Genomic DNA, 13598 nt, shown 5'->3' on the forward strand with positions numbered 1-13598 from the left:
CACTCCCCTTCCTGCTGCTGCTGCTGAGCCTTTGTTCTGCCCTCTAGGCTCTCTGCTTGTGGGCACCAGGAGGAAGTCCCGGGAGCTGGAGAGGGGGACCCGATCCCAGGCCCATCCCAGGCCATAAAGGCCAGGGGCCCAGCTGCTGACACTGAGTAAGATGAAAGGAGTGTGAAGGAGGGGAAGGCAGCATTCTCCAGGCCTGCACCCCTCGTCTCACCCCCATGGTTAAAGAAATATAACCACATGGCCGAAATCGGTAACTAGAAGAAAGACAATCACCCATAATTTCACTATTCACATAGTCTCGGGTCGTTTACAGGCATAATTTCCTTCCAGTCTTTTTTTGGAGGAGGGGCCAGGTGTTTTGGGCAGTTCACTGATATGGATACAGGCCAGGAATCACCACAAATTCTGCTATTTGCTAGGCTCTGACCTCCCAGTTCCACCATGTACTATACTGAATTCTGAGCAAGTGACTCAACTCCTCAGTACTTCACTTGCTCGCTCCGCAGAGTGAAGACAATAACTGTACCTGTCTCATCAGGCTGCTGTAAAAACTGCATGCTGCCAATAATGTTAAGTGCTTATAACAGGGGCTGACACAATTATTTAACCGCTTAATATCCCATGAAGTCTTACTGACTGAAAATCTTCGAGTACTGTATTATTTACGTAAACTTCTATTGCTGAATGCTGAAGTTTCCCCCCCAGTATTTTCCCGTTATAAATAATGCACTGAAAATTAAAACTCTTTATGCTTAACACTTACTTTATATTCCTTATGTTGTTTTCTGAAGTTAGATTATCGGAAATAAAATCAACAGATCTAAGAGTATAAACATTTTTATGAGTTGATTCAGATGATCAAATTACTCACAAACTGTTAGGATTTACAGTGCTATCGTAAACTTACAAGGATGCCAATTAATGTTACACTTGCAAGTGACATGTATTACTATGTAAAACCCAGGGGCAATCACTTATGGGCTTACAATCTTATGTAGTGAACTCAATAAACAATATATACAATTTGCTTATTTGTTGTTTTTCCCAAGAACAAAAGGAGCTCCAAAATTTCTACTTTGGGGGTGTTTATTATACTTTCCAACTTGAGGGGTCTGTGCTGGCCACTGGGGGAGCCCCAGGACATTCTTAAGTTTATTTATTTTTTAAAGACTTTATTTATTCATTTTAGAGAGGAGAGAAGGAGGAGAGAGAGAGAGAGAGACAGAGAGAGAGAGAGAGAGAGAAGAGGGGAGGAGCAGGAAGCATCAACTCCCATATGTGCCTTGACCAGGTAATCCCAGGGTTTTGAACTGGCAACCTCAGCATTCCAGGTCGACGCTTTATCCACTGCGCCACCATTGGTCAGGCACCCCAGGACATTCTTGTTTGGTGTGGGAAGGGGGCGGTCGCCGCCCCAGTAAGCCTCCTCACTTTTGAACAGTGCTGCGTGTACACAGAGGCTCTCCCCATACTCCCCTTTGGTTCTCACAGCAACCCTGCTCGCATCTGAACCACAAGGGCTTTAAGGTTCAAAGGGACTTTAAGGTAGGCTCAGGCCATTCAGACAGAGGAAAACAAAAGAGGTAGAACTCAGGTCCTCCATTGCCAAGGGCAATGCTGCTTTCCCTCCCGCGGCTGGAGGGCGGCCAGGGCAGAAGGAGGTGCTTAAGCAGATGTTGAATCAACTACCCACATGCGATATGAGAGACAACATGTGACCACTGGGCCTGAGCATACAGCCAGGGCTCCAGAGTCAATAGCCAGGGCTCCAGAGTCAGCCTGCCCCAGAGCTGAACTTGTCTCCACCACTCACTGACTAAGGCAGTGAGTTTCAACCTTTTTTGAGCCGTGGCACATTTTTTACATTTACAAAATCCTGGGGCACACCACCTACCAAAATGACACAAAATGACACTCTAACACAGTACATATTATACATATAGTTAATAATATAGTTTCGAAATGTATTTATACTCACCCCTGACCATGTCTCACGGCGCGGCACACTGGTTGAAAAACACTGGCTAAGGGACCCTCAGCCAGTTACTCTCTCCCTTCCTCTGGGCTTTAGAGGCGCTCACTCCACAGGTTCCACAGTGGCTTCACAATGAAGTGATACTTCGCAGAGAGCTGGGGAGTGACTCTAACACCACACTTCTAAATTCTTCTGGGAAGACTATTACAGCTCAGCATTATACACTGGTTAGCATCTCCTGATAGAGGCCATGGCCAGCCAAACTGAGTAGCTAAAAAGTATATCCCAAGAACACCATATCACTGATTCAAAAAAAGAAATGCGCCCCCATGTTTATGGCAGCATTGTTCACAACAGCGAAGGTCTGGAAACAGCCCAAGTGTCAGTCAGTGGACGAGTGGATTAAAAAGCTGTGGTACGTAAATACAAAGGAATACTATGAGGCCATGAAAAAGAAGAAAAATGAACTTTTGCAACAACATGGATGGACCTGGAAACTATATATTATGTCAGGGGTCCCCAAACTATGGCCCGCGGGCCACATGCGGCCCCCTAAGGCCATTTATCCAGACCCTGCCACACTTCCAGTAGGGGCACTTCTTTCAATTGGTGGTCAGTGAGAGAAGCATATTGACCATCTCATTAGCCAAAAGCAGGCCCATAGTTCCGATTGAAATACTGGTCAGTTTGTTGATTTAAATTTACTTGTTCTTTATTTTAAATATTGTATTTGTTCCCATTTTGTTTTTTTACTTTAAAATAAGATATGTACAGTGTGCATAGGGATTTGTTCATAGCTTTTTTTTTATAGTCCGGCCCTCCAACAGTCTGAGGGACAGTAAACTGGCCCCCTGTGTAAAAAGTTTGAGGACCCCTGTATTATGTTAAGTGAAATAAGCCAGGCAGAAAAAGAAAAATATCATATGACCTCACTCATTTGAGGAACCCAAGGAACAATGTGAACTGAGGAGTGGAATTAAACCTGAAGGGAAGGGGGGAGGGAGCTTTAGGGAGGGGGACAAGGGAGAAGTTGAGAGAATTACAGGGGAGGGGGATGCTATGCATTCGGGGAGACACTAGAATCTATGTAAGCACAATAAACAAACAAACAAATACATAATTAAAAAATAAAATAAAAAGTAATCATCTACCTGCTGTGTTTCTCATAGTAACAAACATGCTCTGTTCTTTATTGTTTGTTTTTCAACAGCAAACGTGGATAGTCCCTGAGGACTTCTGACAGAGGGGAGAGGCACAGCAAGCAAATGTCATGCGTATTATGGAGTCGGATACCTTGAGAACATGAGAGAAGTCATAAACTACCACAAAATGAAAACTGTATCTCTGTCTCGGCATGAGAAAAACTCACTTGATTCTTTTAAGATGGTTTCTGCCACTTTATCATCTAGACTTAGGGCAGTGGAAAATTCTCTTTATCCTTTGCTTTGGGGACATCTACTACAAAAGACAAATTCTAAATCTTAATGTCAGTTTCTCTGGTGGAGAAATAAAAATCACCTTGCAGTAACGACTGCCATCTTGTGGCCAGGCATGAAACCGCCACTAGGAAAAAGATCGCCAATGCTAACGCAGGCTTAACCTGATGAGCACTGGAAATCCCAGGTGGCCACTAATATTTTGGTATATTGTGTAATTTATACTGTCCTGGAAAACTCTGCATTGTCTACACTACTTTCATTGGGCACCTAGTCTATTCCAAGTTAATTTCTTGTTCTACTTTACCATAACGAAATCTAATTGTTGGTGACCCCTGTAACGGCTCCTGTGGACTCACAGGGACGCCCTGGAGCTGGGTATGAGATACTTCTTTATCTGTTCACTGCAGTAACTTGAAACAACAGCTGCTACGTGACCAGACTAAGGTCACTAACTGCCGGTCCACTGTCTGACTCCAAGTCATCAACAGATTAAGATCATCTAACCTAATGTCACCGGAAACCATCCATTCCTCGGCACAGGCCCTGGGAAGAGGCCCTGAGCCATAGCTGCCCTGTCGTGTGAGTCATGGTGTGAGCAGAAGGCTCGAGCTGGAAACACGGTGTTCTTCACAAGGGGTTTCAGGCCGGAGCTGTAACGCCCTGTGTCTCTGAGAACACAGCCGGATGAGGGCGGTGGGGACAGAAAAGGACTTTAAGCAGGCAAAGTGCAGAGCACAGGAACTAGGATTTTGGGGACACACTAGGTAGCAGTGAGGGACCGCAGAACTGGAACCCCACAGGAACCACGGACCACAGACATGGGAACAGAGAACGAGGGGCCAGGTAACGGGGTCAGCATGGAATCCAGGGCTGTCTGGAGGAGCCACAGACCATGAGGCGAGGACGGTGTGGCCTCAAGGAGGCCAGACCGTGAGGAGGAAGGAAGTGGTGCAGGGGGGGAATGTGGCCTAAGAAGCTACTGGCTGATGCCCCAGCTCCTTCAGCTGCGCTTGGACAGCCTGGGAGTGCACACCGTGTACCCCCTTAGTACATCCCCTCCGGCTCCAGCTTCCAGGCTTCCCTGCCCCACCCCTTCTCCAGGCTGCTCATGTGTCCCTTACAACAAGAACTTCAATAGCTGTGAACGGTCAGCCTCACTCACAGTCGGAGAAATGCACATTAGAACTTTGAATAAACCACTGTTTAAATCTCTCTCATCATCAAAATGAAGGACAGCAGGCGGTGAGGAGAGCGGGCAATCGGTCTTCTCATGGTTTGGGCAGGCGACTTTAGAAGTTCAACACGCAAGTGGTAAGAGCCTGGGCTCTGTCGTCAGACTGGCACCAAAACCTCGGCTACTTGGAAGCTAGATTTCTTTGGGCCTCAGTTTCCTCATATGTAAAATGGGAGAAATGCTAATAGAACTTACTTCATAGGATTACTGTAAGGGCTAGACGGGATAATACACACAAAGAATTTAGAACAATGCCTAGCATACAGGTAGTAAAATGTTAGCTGTCTCTAATCACTATGAAGGGGAAGGCCAAGTGGACTCAGTCGAAATTTTAAGTGCATATACTCTGACCAAACAATACAACTTCTCATAGTGTATTATATAGAAATAATACCACAATATGTAAAGATAAAAGCATAAGGGGACTCCATGCAACATTAATTGAAATAAAAGACTGGGTACAAGCTAAACATAGCAACAGGAAACAAGTTAAATAAATTGTGTCATGTTCTCAAAACAGAATACAATGCAGCCATTAAAAAAGAGGCAGCTACAAAAAAAAGGCAGCTACATATATACAAATATGAAACAATCTCTAAGATATATTATTACGTTTTCATTAAAAATAGGTATAAAACGGTGGGCAATATACACCACCATTTGTGTGTTTTTTAAAAAATAATTATGAATGCATATATACTGCTCACAAAAATTAGGGGATTATTTCAAAAATGAATATGAAATGATAAAAAAAAGCATTTGATTTTCTTTTTATTAAACAAGAACATCAGAAAAGCAAACAAGTCAAAGACAGTCATTTATGTAAATGAGATGCAAAACCAACTTTGATTTCACTGGTGAAAATGCACTATACAAAAGGCTGAAAGTACTGGGTATCTGCACGTGCCCCGATCCCCTAATTTTTGTGAGCAGTATGCTTTCATGTGCAAAAAAATTCTTCGAAAGGCTACACATGAAATCTGTAATAATTGCTTCTTTCAGAGAAAGGATATAGACACTAGAGGATGCTTATATTACCTATTGCAAAAAATTAGCTTTATAGTTGAAAAATGCAATCTGATATGTCATATCTCTGCTTAAATTTTGTCCATTTGCTCTTAGGACTAGAATGCATGCTACTTAACACAGCCCAAGGCCCCTCATGGCCTGGCCCTAGCCACCTCTGCGGCTTCCGTTCTCACCAGGCCCCTCTCAACCTCTGCACTTCATGCCCACTGCCTACCTTCATCCCTTGTGATCTCGCTCACCGTGACTCCTGTGCATTTGCTGTTACCCTCTGTGGCATATCCGCCTTCATTCTCTTTTTGCCTAACTCATTCTAACTCACCCTTCTGGTTCCCTGAAATCGCACTGCACCCTCCCTGGACCAGGTGGGATGTCCCTATCTAACTCCCACCACACTTCTACTGCCCTGATGGCAGCACACACAAGGGACATGTCCCAAATTCACTCTACCAAATGCCTTTGACTACAAGAAGGTTCTGAAACACCTTGGCAGACCCTTTTGGTAGCTTCTCAGGAGCCATCTTTCTTATTCATTGACAAAGTAAGCCAAGTGCTAACTGGGCAGCACAGTGCCCTGCTCCAGGGGATGAGTCAAGGTTGGTGTGAGTCCATCATGGTAAATCAGATTATCCTGGCTAGATATTTGCTCTTCCAGCCTCCCTTGCAGCTAAGGGTGAGTAGGTGACTCAAAAGTCGACTCTCCCTGATAAAAGGAGAGTGGCCCATGCAGCCGTATGCTCTGTCCCCATAGTTCCTCCTCCAGATGCTGTCACATGAGATGTGGTGTTTAGCACTGTGGCACTTGAGACCCCAAAAGGAAGAGATGTGCAATGTCACTGAGCAACTAAGCCAACCCTATCACTGCCCCACCAGACTCTTCCAGAATAAAGTTTGCATTAAAGAACTAAACTCATCCTTTCTGTTTATTGTACAAACCACTATTGGCTAGGTATTTTGCTAACTGCACCCCAAAGCACTCCTAACTGCACACCATTAGAGGGTAGACAGACTCACATCCCAGGATCAGTCCACAGAATGAAGGCAAAGGTCTCTGATTAAGGCCAGGAGCAATGACTTGGGACATAACAGATCAAGGTGCCCTCTCTCGACCTACCCTGGTCTGAGCTCTTGTCAAGCTTTTAGGAACGCAGCCAAGGTCAAAGTCACCAAGATAAGCAGCCCATGACATTTACTCTATTCTTAGACATCTATAACTTTCACTCTGTTCAAAAAGACAACTATAAAGACCTTTACCATCTCGGGACACACTCCTCAAAGTGATCCTTCTTCGGGACAGCATGCAAGAAAGTGGTTGGTTCACTGGTTTCAACTTTCTCCTACAGGTAATCAAGTCAGTGGGTACCTTCATATGGCCCTATGCTGGGAGCTCATGCCCCCGAAGTTACTGATATTCTGCTTTATGAAACCTCCAACATCTTATTGTCTCAACTCTTTAGGAAAGGAGGCCACGGAGGCAGTGAACACAAGTCATACTCACAGGGGTCTGAAAGCAGCAGAACAACTGAGTGAGAAAGGGGTGGTTGCGGGCCAAGGACAGGATTCTCTTCTCTGTCATTGTGCACTCCACATCGTCATCCTGCAGGATCACGTCTTTCTTCAGCACCTTCACAGCATAGAGGTCTCCCGTTTCTTTGATTCTTGCAAGCATCACCTATGGCAAAGCGGTAGGAGGGAGCATGAGCATGAGAATTCACAGTGCTTAGGGTGTGGGCACGCACAGGGCAGAAAGGGAAAGACAGATGGGAAATGTGAGTGTATATACATACACACACACCCAAACAACACACACAGAACCTTGCTTCCTTTACCCCAGAGAGCGAAAGCCAAGACTCACCTTCCCAAAGCTCCCTTTCCCCAACACTCGGATGAACTCAAAGTTGTTGATACCAAATCGGCTGGAAGAATTAACCCCAACCCCATTTCCTTCTTTGGTGCTCTCCTTTCCCTGTCGTCTTAGAGTTGATCTGGAAACAAGCTTCTGTAAGGAAGAGAAGGAATGCACAGAGTCAGAACTCACAGTGTGAGCATGAAGCACTTACGGGTGGAGAAACCTGACTTGCAACCTCAACACTCAATATAACACATGGGAGAACATCAATTCAGCTTGACATGTAATTAGATTTTGCCATTACAAACTACTTCCACATCAGCTTCTCATCTGTGCTTACTGTATTTGGGAAAGAATCGTTAAAAAATATAACTAAGCCACAGAGTTTCAGTTTATGCTCAAATGGGCGTGTACAGAAACAACAAACGCCTTAGTCAGGTTCCAAGAGCGCCACCTAGTGTCCACTTCCTACAAAAGAGATGTTTTCAATATTTGCTCAGAGGATCCAAGATCAAGGACTTCATACGAGGACTTGAATGAATGAAACAACATTATTTATATAATATTTTAAATTACATGAGAGAAATAAAAGTTAATGTAAAAACTTGGACAATGAACAAAAGTATGGGGGATAAAATATAAAATACCTATAATGTCACCAGTCCCCTTCAAAAACAAAAATACATATAAAAACAATTACACACATAGCCACACATCTGTCCTCACACTTTATTTTCTTAAATATAATAAAATAGTTTTGTGAACACATTTTTATTTAACACTTTGCCATGTTTATTTTCCATATCTTTAAATATACTCCAAGAATATGAATTTAAGGGCTGTTCAATATTCCACTTCATGGATATATCACAATTTATTCACTAATTCTCTTGCTATTAGAAATATAGTTTATCTCCCATTTTTCACTAGTATAAATGATGCCATAGTAAATGTACTTGCATTCAAACCTTCGGAGCAGGGTGATTAAGAGTCTAGGCTTACAAGTAGGCTGTCTGGGTTCAGATCACAGCTCTACAACCTAAGCCTGTGACCTTGGTGACGTTATCTGCCCATCCTCTCTGTGCCTCAGTTTCTTCTTCTAACAAAGAAGATGTTATAGCATCTGCTACAGGAGTTATTGTGAGGTGTAAATGAATAAATGCATATAAAGCGCTTAATTGGTGCCTGGCACATTCAATAAACATGAGCTGTGTTGTCATCATTATCATCCTTATCTTCGTGATTGTCTCAATCTATTTTCCTCAGATTTATTTTCTGGAAATGGGATTCTTTAAGCCCAAGAGTTAACTCTGAAGACTTTGGATACATAATCAACGTGCCCTCTAGAAACGCTGACACCAGCACAATGAGTGTTCCGGTCCCCCACACCGAACCAGAAGTACGGCCTCCTCGGTGGGTTCTCCAGCCCCATGCCTGGAACCAGCCCCGTCACAGTGAGGGCGCTCCCTAAAGGCAAACTGACTTGCAGATGTACACCTTGGGACACTTATAGTACAAGTTACCACTAAACCACAGATCAAAAGTCTAACGTCCTGGACCTTTTGACCTATTTAGATTTTTTTTAAAAGCTTATCTGGGGTAACTTCTAAACAATGTTTGCAATAAACAACGGTGCTACAGCCTGAAACTACAAGAATTTTATCTACTCAACCCAATTAAACAGTGATAGCAGATATAAAATGGATAGCTTTAAAAATCTGGTTGTTATAATAGTTTTCCCTCCAGATCTCTGGTCACAAATCTTTCAACGATAGAAAAATTTTACCAGCTTGAATTTCACTTCCTCCACTTCAATACTTCCCCTGGTTGGGTTGGCACTAGCAGACTGGCAGAAAGCTTTAAGCTAGTGTTTCTCCACCTTTTTTTTTTTTTAACCCATTCTTCTCTTTTGATAGTCTTCAGATTTTGTCTCATCTTAATGGCGTACTGTCAAGTCACAGGCAACTGTGGTTTTCCCATTATTAAATATCATAATATGAAAGATACTTGGTGACATATGACAATTGGCACTGCCTAGCCCTAGAGGTTGTGCCAAAGGTCTATCTTATTCCCATGGTATTTCAAAGTCCTGGTTGGGGCTGAAACCTTTAATCTACATTCTTCAGGAACAGCTATCCTGTGCATAAGAAGCCCCCCTCATGGTATTCGCATCTTGTCTGTCTGTCCACAAGACAGACAGACTTTGCTGGACTTTGCCAAGGCCTTCCTGAAATATCAAGAAATACACTGTTTCCCAAGTATCCATCAGGAAAAAGGAAATGGTTAGCTGGCATGTTCTGGATAACCAAGGACCTGACAGCGACTGAACTGTTTTCCTAAGGACCCAGACACATGTAACAGTTAAGTCTAGTATCCTCCTAAACCAGCCACCAAGCTCCACCTTTCAGAAATCACAGCTGTAGCACCGCTCCTTCGCAGCTCTCTGTAAACCCGGGCCAGGAAGGCAGCACTAGGTCGTGGCCTTGGAAAGTGGCCGAGGCTCTAAGGGACAACAGCAGGTGGTGGTCACTCAGGCAGGTGGCAAGACAAAACACATCCATGGCAACTGACACAACCCCACCCAGTCCAGGGAGCTGAGAGGAAGGAACTCCTGTCTGTTGCTGAACTTGAGAGATAAATTCAGAATTCATAAACAATAAGTATAGAACTGCTAGATCCCAGGGCTGGGGAGAACCTCAGACCACTTCAAGTTCAAACCCTTAACAGAGGAACAGAGGAGGAAGCTGCACCCGAGAGCAGGAACCCTGGGGGGGGGGGTGTGTGTGTGACAGGGCTGCCCCGCCCCCTCTCTGCAGGAGGAGCCAAGTGCCCGGAGGGGGTGGAGCACCCAGACCCCTGGTTCCCCAGCTTCTGCTTCTTGCTATATCTGCATGCTCATTATTTCTTGTTATCTGACTGTATATAGACTCTGATTCACAGAACAAAATGCTCTTTAAACATGCCATAAATCTGTTTATTGTGTTTGCTGAGATTAGGAATTTGGCTCTTTCACGTGCGCTCATTCGAGCTTATCACATACAAACAACTTTAAATTTATAGTACGTGTGTGTGGGGAGGGTGTCTCACCGAGGTTGGAGAAATATTTCCGGGTTGGAGACCCATCCCGGCCAGGGTCTTGGCCAGCTCCACTGCATTCACCCCGCAGTTGGGGGCCACGTTGGCCTGACAGCGGATATGCACGTTCATCTTACAGACTGCGGGGAAAAGAAGGGAACCTGTGTTCAGAAAGGGGCCAAGGCAATGGGGGGCTGCGAAAGGGAACTCTAATAACCCGCAAGACAGTGACAGCGCCATTGTACAGGTTGAACAATGCCACCTTCTCGTAAAATGACACTTGCACTCAGAACGACCCCTGACATTTTTATCTATTTCTGTTTTGTGCAGAAGCAGAAAGCATGGTGTCCTGAAGAATAATGAATTTCAAATCCATTTTTCTCCCCATTGTGACGTGATGAAAGACATTCCCCTAAATCAAGTGTAACAGTTACTGCCAATTTAACGGCATGACTCAACAGAGAGATGAAAATGTTCATCAGAGTGACGGATCGGCCGATTGGAGAACAAGGAGTCATGTCGATTGACTTTATGTTTTCCCTCCTCTCTCTCAATAAAAGGTAGCAGCCCATGGGCCACATGGAGATTGCTGCTCAGACAGGATGGAAATGGGGTTTCTGAAAGAAAAACCTCTGAGCAAAGACGCTTTCTTTCTGAGTATTGTTGCGGTGGGGAGCCTCCCCAGCCCGGAGCACAGCATCCTGTGGGGCTGCGGTTCTCACAGCTTGCAGCAGTGGCTCTGACTTCTTCATGGGGGGGAGCGAGGGTTTTAAAGGTCACAGTAAATGGCAGTTAGAAGAGGAGAGTGAAGCAAGCTAGACATGTGTGCACAGAAAACCGACTTGGGACAATGAAGAACCCCAGGTGTAATCCGCAGAAAGTTCTGATCCAGTTTCTTCACAAAGGCCTGCTGATGGAATGCTAGCTACTCTCATGATCAAGCAGTGTCGAAACCAAAGTTTCGAACTGAACTGAGTGTTTTGATTATATGAGAAAAGAATTATTAAATGGTGTTCTAGAAAGAGAAAAGAGTTTGCCCTTTTTAGAGACAACTGATTGGTCCCTTTTCATTGACACAAGGAGGTTTGATATGTCCAGGTAGACAAAGAACATTGTCAAGACGCCCACCCTGCCTCCCCTGGTGACTCAGGCTGTGTCTTAGGTTTCTGGATGAAATTCACATGTATTTCAACAGTGCCCCCCACACAGCCAGATTGTTATAGCAACACTCAATGGGACAGGACTCGAGGCCAAGCCCTCCCCAACTCCCGACAGGCCAGGGGGCAGCCCTTACGCCCAGACCCTTTGCTAGAGGAGAGCTTCAAACCCACTGGGCACAGTGAGGGAGGCTTTAGTGTCCTTCACTCCACCCACCCCCATCCCTGGAGAAGAGCAGGGCGGCTTGATTTCCACTTCTACAACTCAGCTCCTGCTTATCTCTGGTGAGGTCATCAGGCCTCCTCTCCTGCCAGTTCTTGCCATCCAAGCCGTTCTTTTGGCCACCTCACTTCCTATTCTCTTCCATTTCTGACCGGAATCCCATTTTCCCCCCCTCTTTCAATTATCTTTCAATTACACACAAGGATGAGTCTACACCCAGCACTAAATGCATGACAGCCAGCTAGCTAGAACATTGAATTTAACAACCAACTTAATAGTCTATGGTTAGGAAACCGGTGAATCCGACGTAGCTCTCTTTCCACGCCTGACAAGGGACAACACAAGTGCAGAACTACTAACACATTCATTTACAAAGTATCTAGAACCATCAGTTCTAGGTCAGATTCTGAACCTATAGAGTGCTAAAAGCTTGTACCACCCTTGTGTTCTCATGAAGAAGTGGGTATCCAGCACCCCGGCAACTCACTTTTACACTGAAGTCCTTGTCGCATTATCCCCCAGAGCAGAGAGCCACAGTGATCGCAGAACGTTGGCACTTTGTAGTTGTGGATGCTGAACTTGTGTGGGATGTTGATTCCGAACCGCTGTTCGGCAATCTGTATTAAAGAAACAAGGACAAGAGCCATATCAACATCTTCTGTAAAAACTGTAACAGGAGCCCACCAAACACAGAGTGTTACTATGACATCTGGGCTGGGTATATTATTTTACTGCTCAACCAAGATTAATTACTTGGGCAGACGAAGCATATTTTCCAATGAGAAAGACTAGACAGAAAAGTGTGGCACAGATTAGACTGCTCACCATTTAGAGAGATAAACAGAAGTGAAAATTTTCATTTCATCTTTTCTATTCAGGCTCTTTCTCTCCCTGCCGATGCTCTCACACTCATGTCTATTTCCTAGAACCTTATAATTTAAACAGGTCTATTATGGTCTACATACACTTGCTATCACCACAAGTTCTTCCAGAAATTGTGTCACAAGGTGTGTATGTGCATGAGAAGCTGGCACTCAGAGGGCACGGAACCTACAGAAGAAATTCAGTCCCAAGTGATATTCAAGTAGCTATCTTAGCCCTTCCACCCTTTATATGGCATTTGCATTCTGACCTCTGCGTGCAAAGGTTTAACCTCACATACAAGTGCTTCCTGGCCTTTTGGCTAAGATCAAGTGTGATCACACTGTTTCCAGCAAATATTTAGACTGAAGGATATACTCTGCAGTCTATATCACAATTTGAAGCTACAGCAACACATCCATACATGACAAAGAAAGAGGCAATTATTACTCTTCATGTAATTTTTCGTGTATGACCTCTTTCTCATAAAAAAAAAGTACATGAAACTCCATGTGTACTCTTCAGCAATCCTGCTTGTGGACAACAAAGAACCACTAAGTTCCTTAGTTAGACATGTGAATGCATCTGTAAATCCATAGCTAACTGTCAGAATAATTCTTCTGCTTTCTACCTCCAGAATTTAGAATGATGCCTACCCCAGCTCAGTGTGACGCAAGGGGCAGGAGTGAGGGCCAAGCACTTATGTACAGATAAACATTGTCCCTGAAATGTCTTGAGAGGTTGGAGGAC

The 13598-nt window shown here is 44.4% G+C and overlaps 1 protein-coding gene across 2 annotated transcripts in view; it reads right to left on the bottom strand.

Annotated features, from left to right (window-relative positions):
* PRKCH (protein kinase C eta) overlaps positions 1 to 13598 on the bottom strand; it is a 286597-nt gene that overhangs the window by 147333 nt on the left and 125666 nt on the right. For both annotated transcript variants that reach the window (XM_066276900.1, XM_066276899.1), the window contains exons 6-9: positions 12475 to 12604; positions 10620 to 10747; positions 7539 to 7682; positions 7182 to 7355 (exon numbers count right to left, since the gene is read on the bottom strand). In XM_066276900.1, coding sequence (XP_066132997.1) covers positions 7182 to 7355; positions 7539 to 7682; positions 10620 to 10747; positions 12475 to 12604 — 576 coding nt within the window. The remainder of the gene's footprint in view (positions 1 to 7181; positions 7356 to 7538; positions 7683 to 10619; positions 10748 to 12474; positions 12605 to 13598) is intronic.

This window comes from Saccopteryx bilineata, chromosome 4 (genome assembly GCF_036850765.1).
Source record: "Saccopteryx bilineata isolate mSacBil1 chromosome 4, mSacBil1_pri_phased_curated, whole genome shotgun sequence".
In the NCBI taxonomy this organism is placed as follows: Eukaryota; Metazoa; Chordata; class Mammalia; order Chiroptera; family Emballonuridae; genus Saccopteryx; species Saccopteryx bilineata.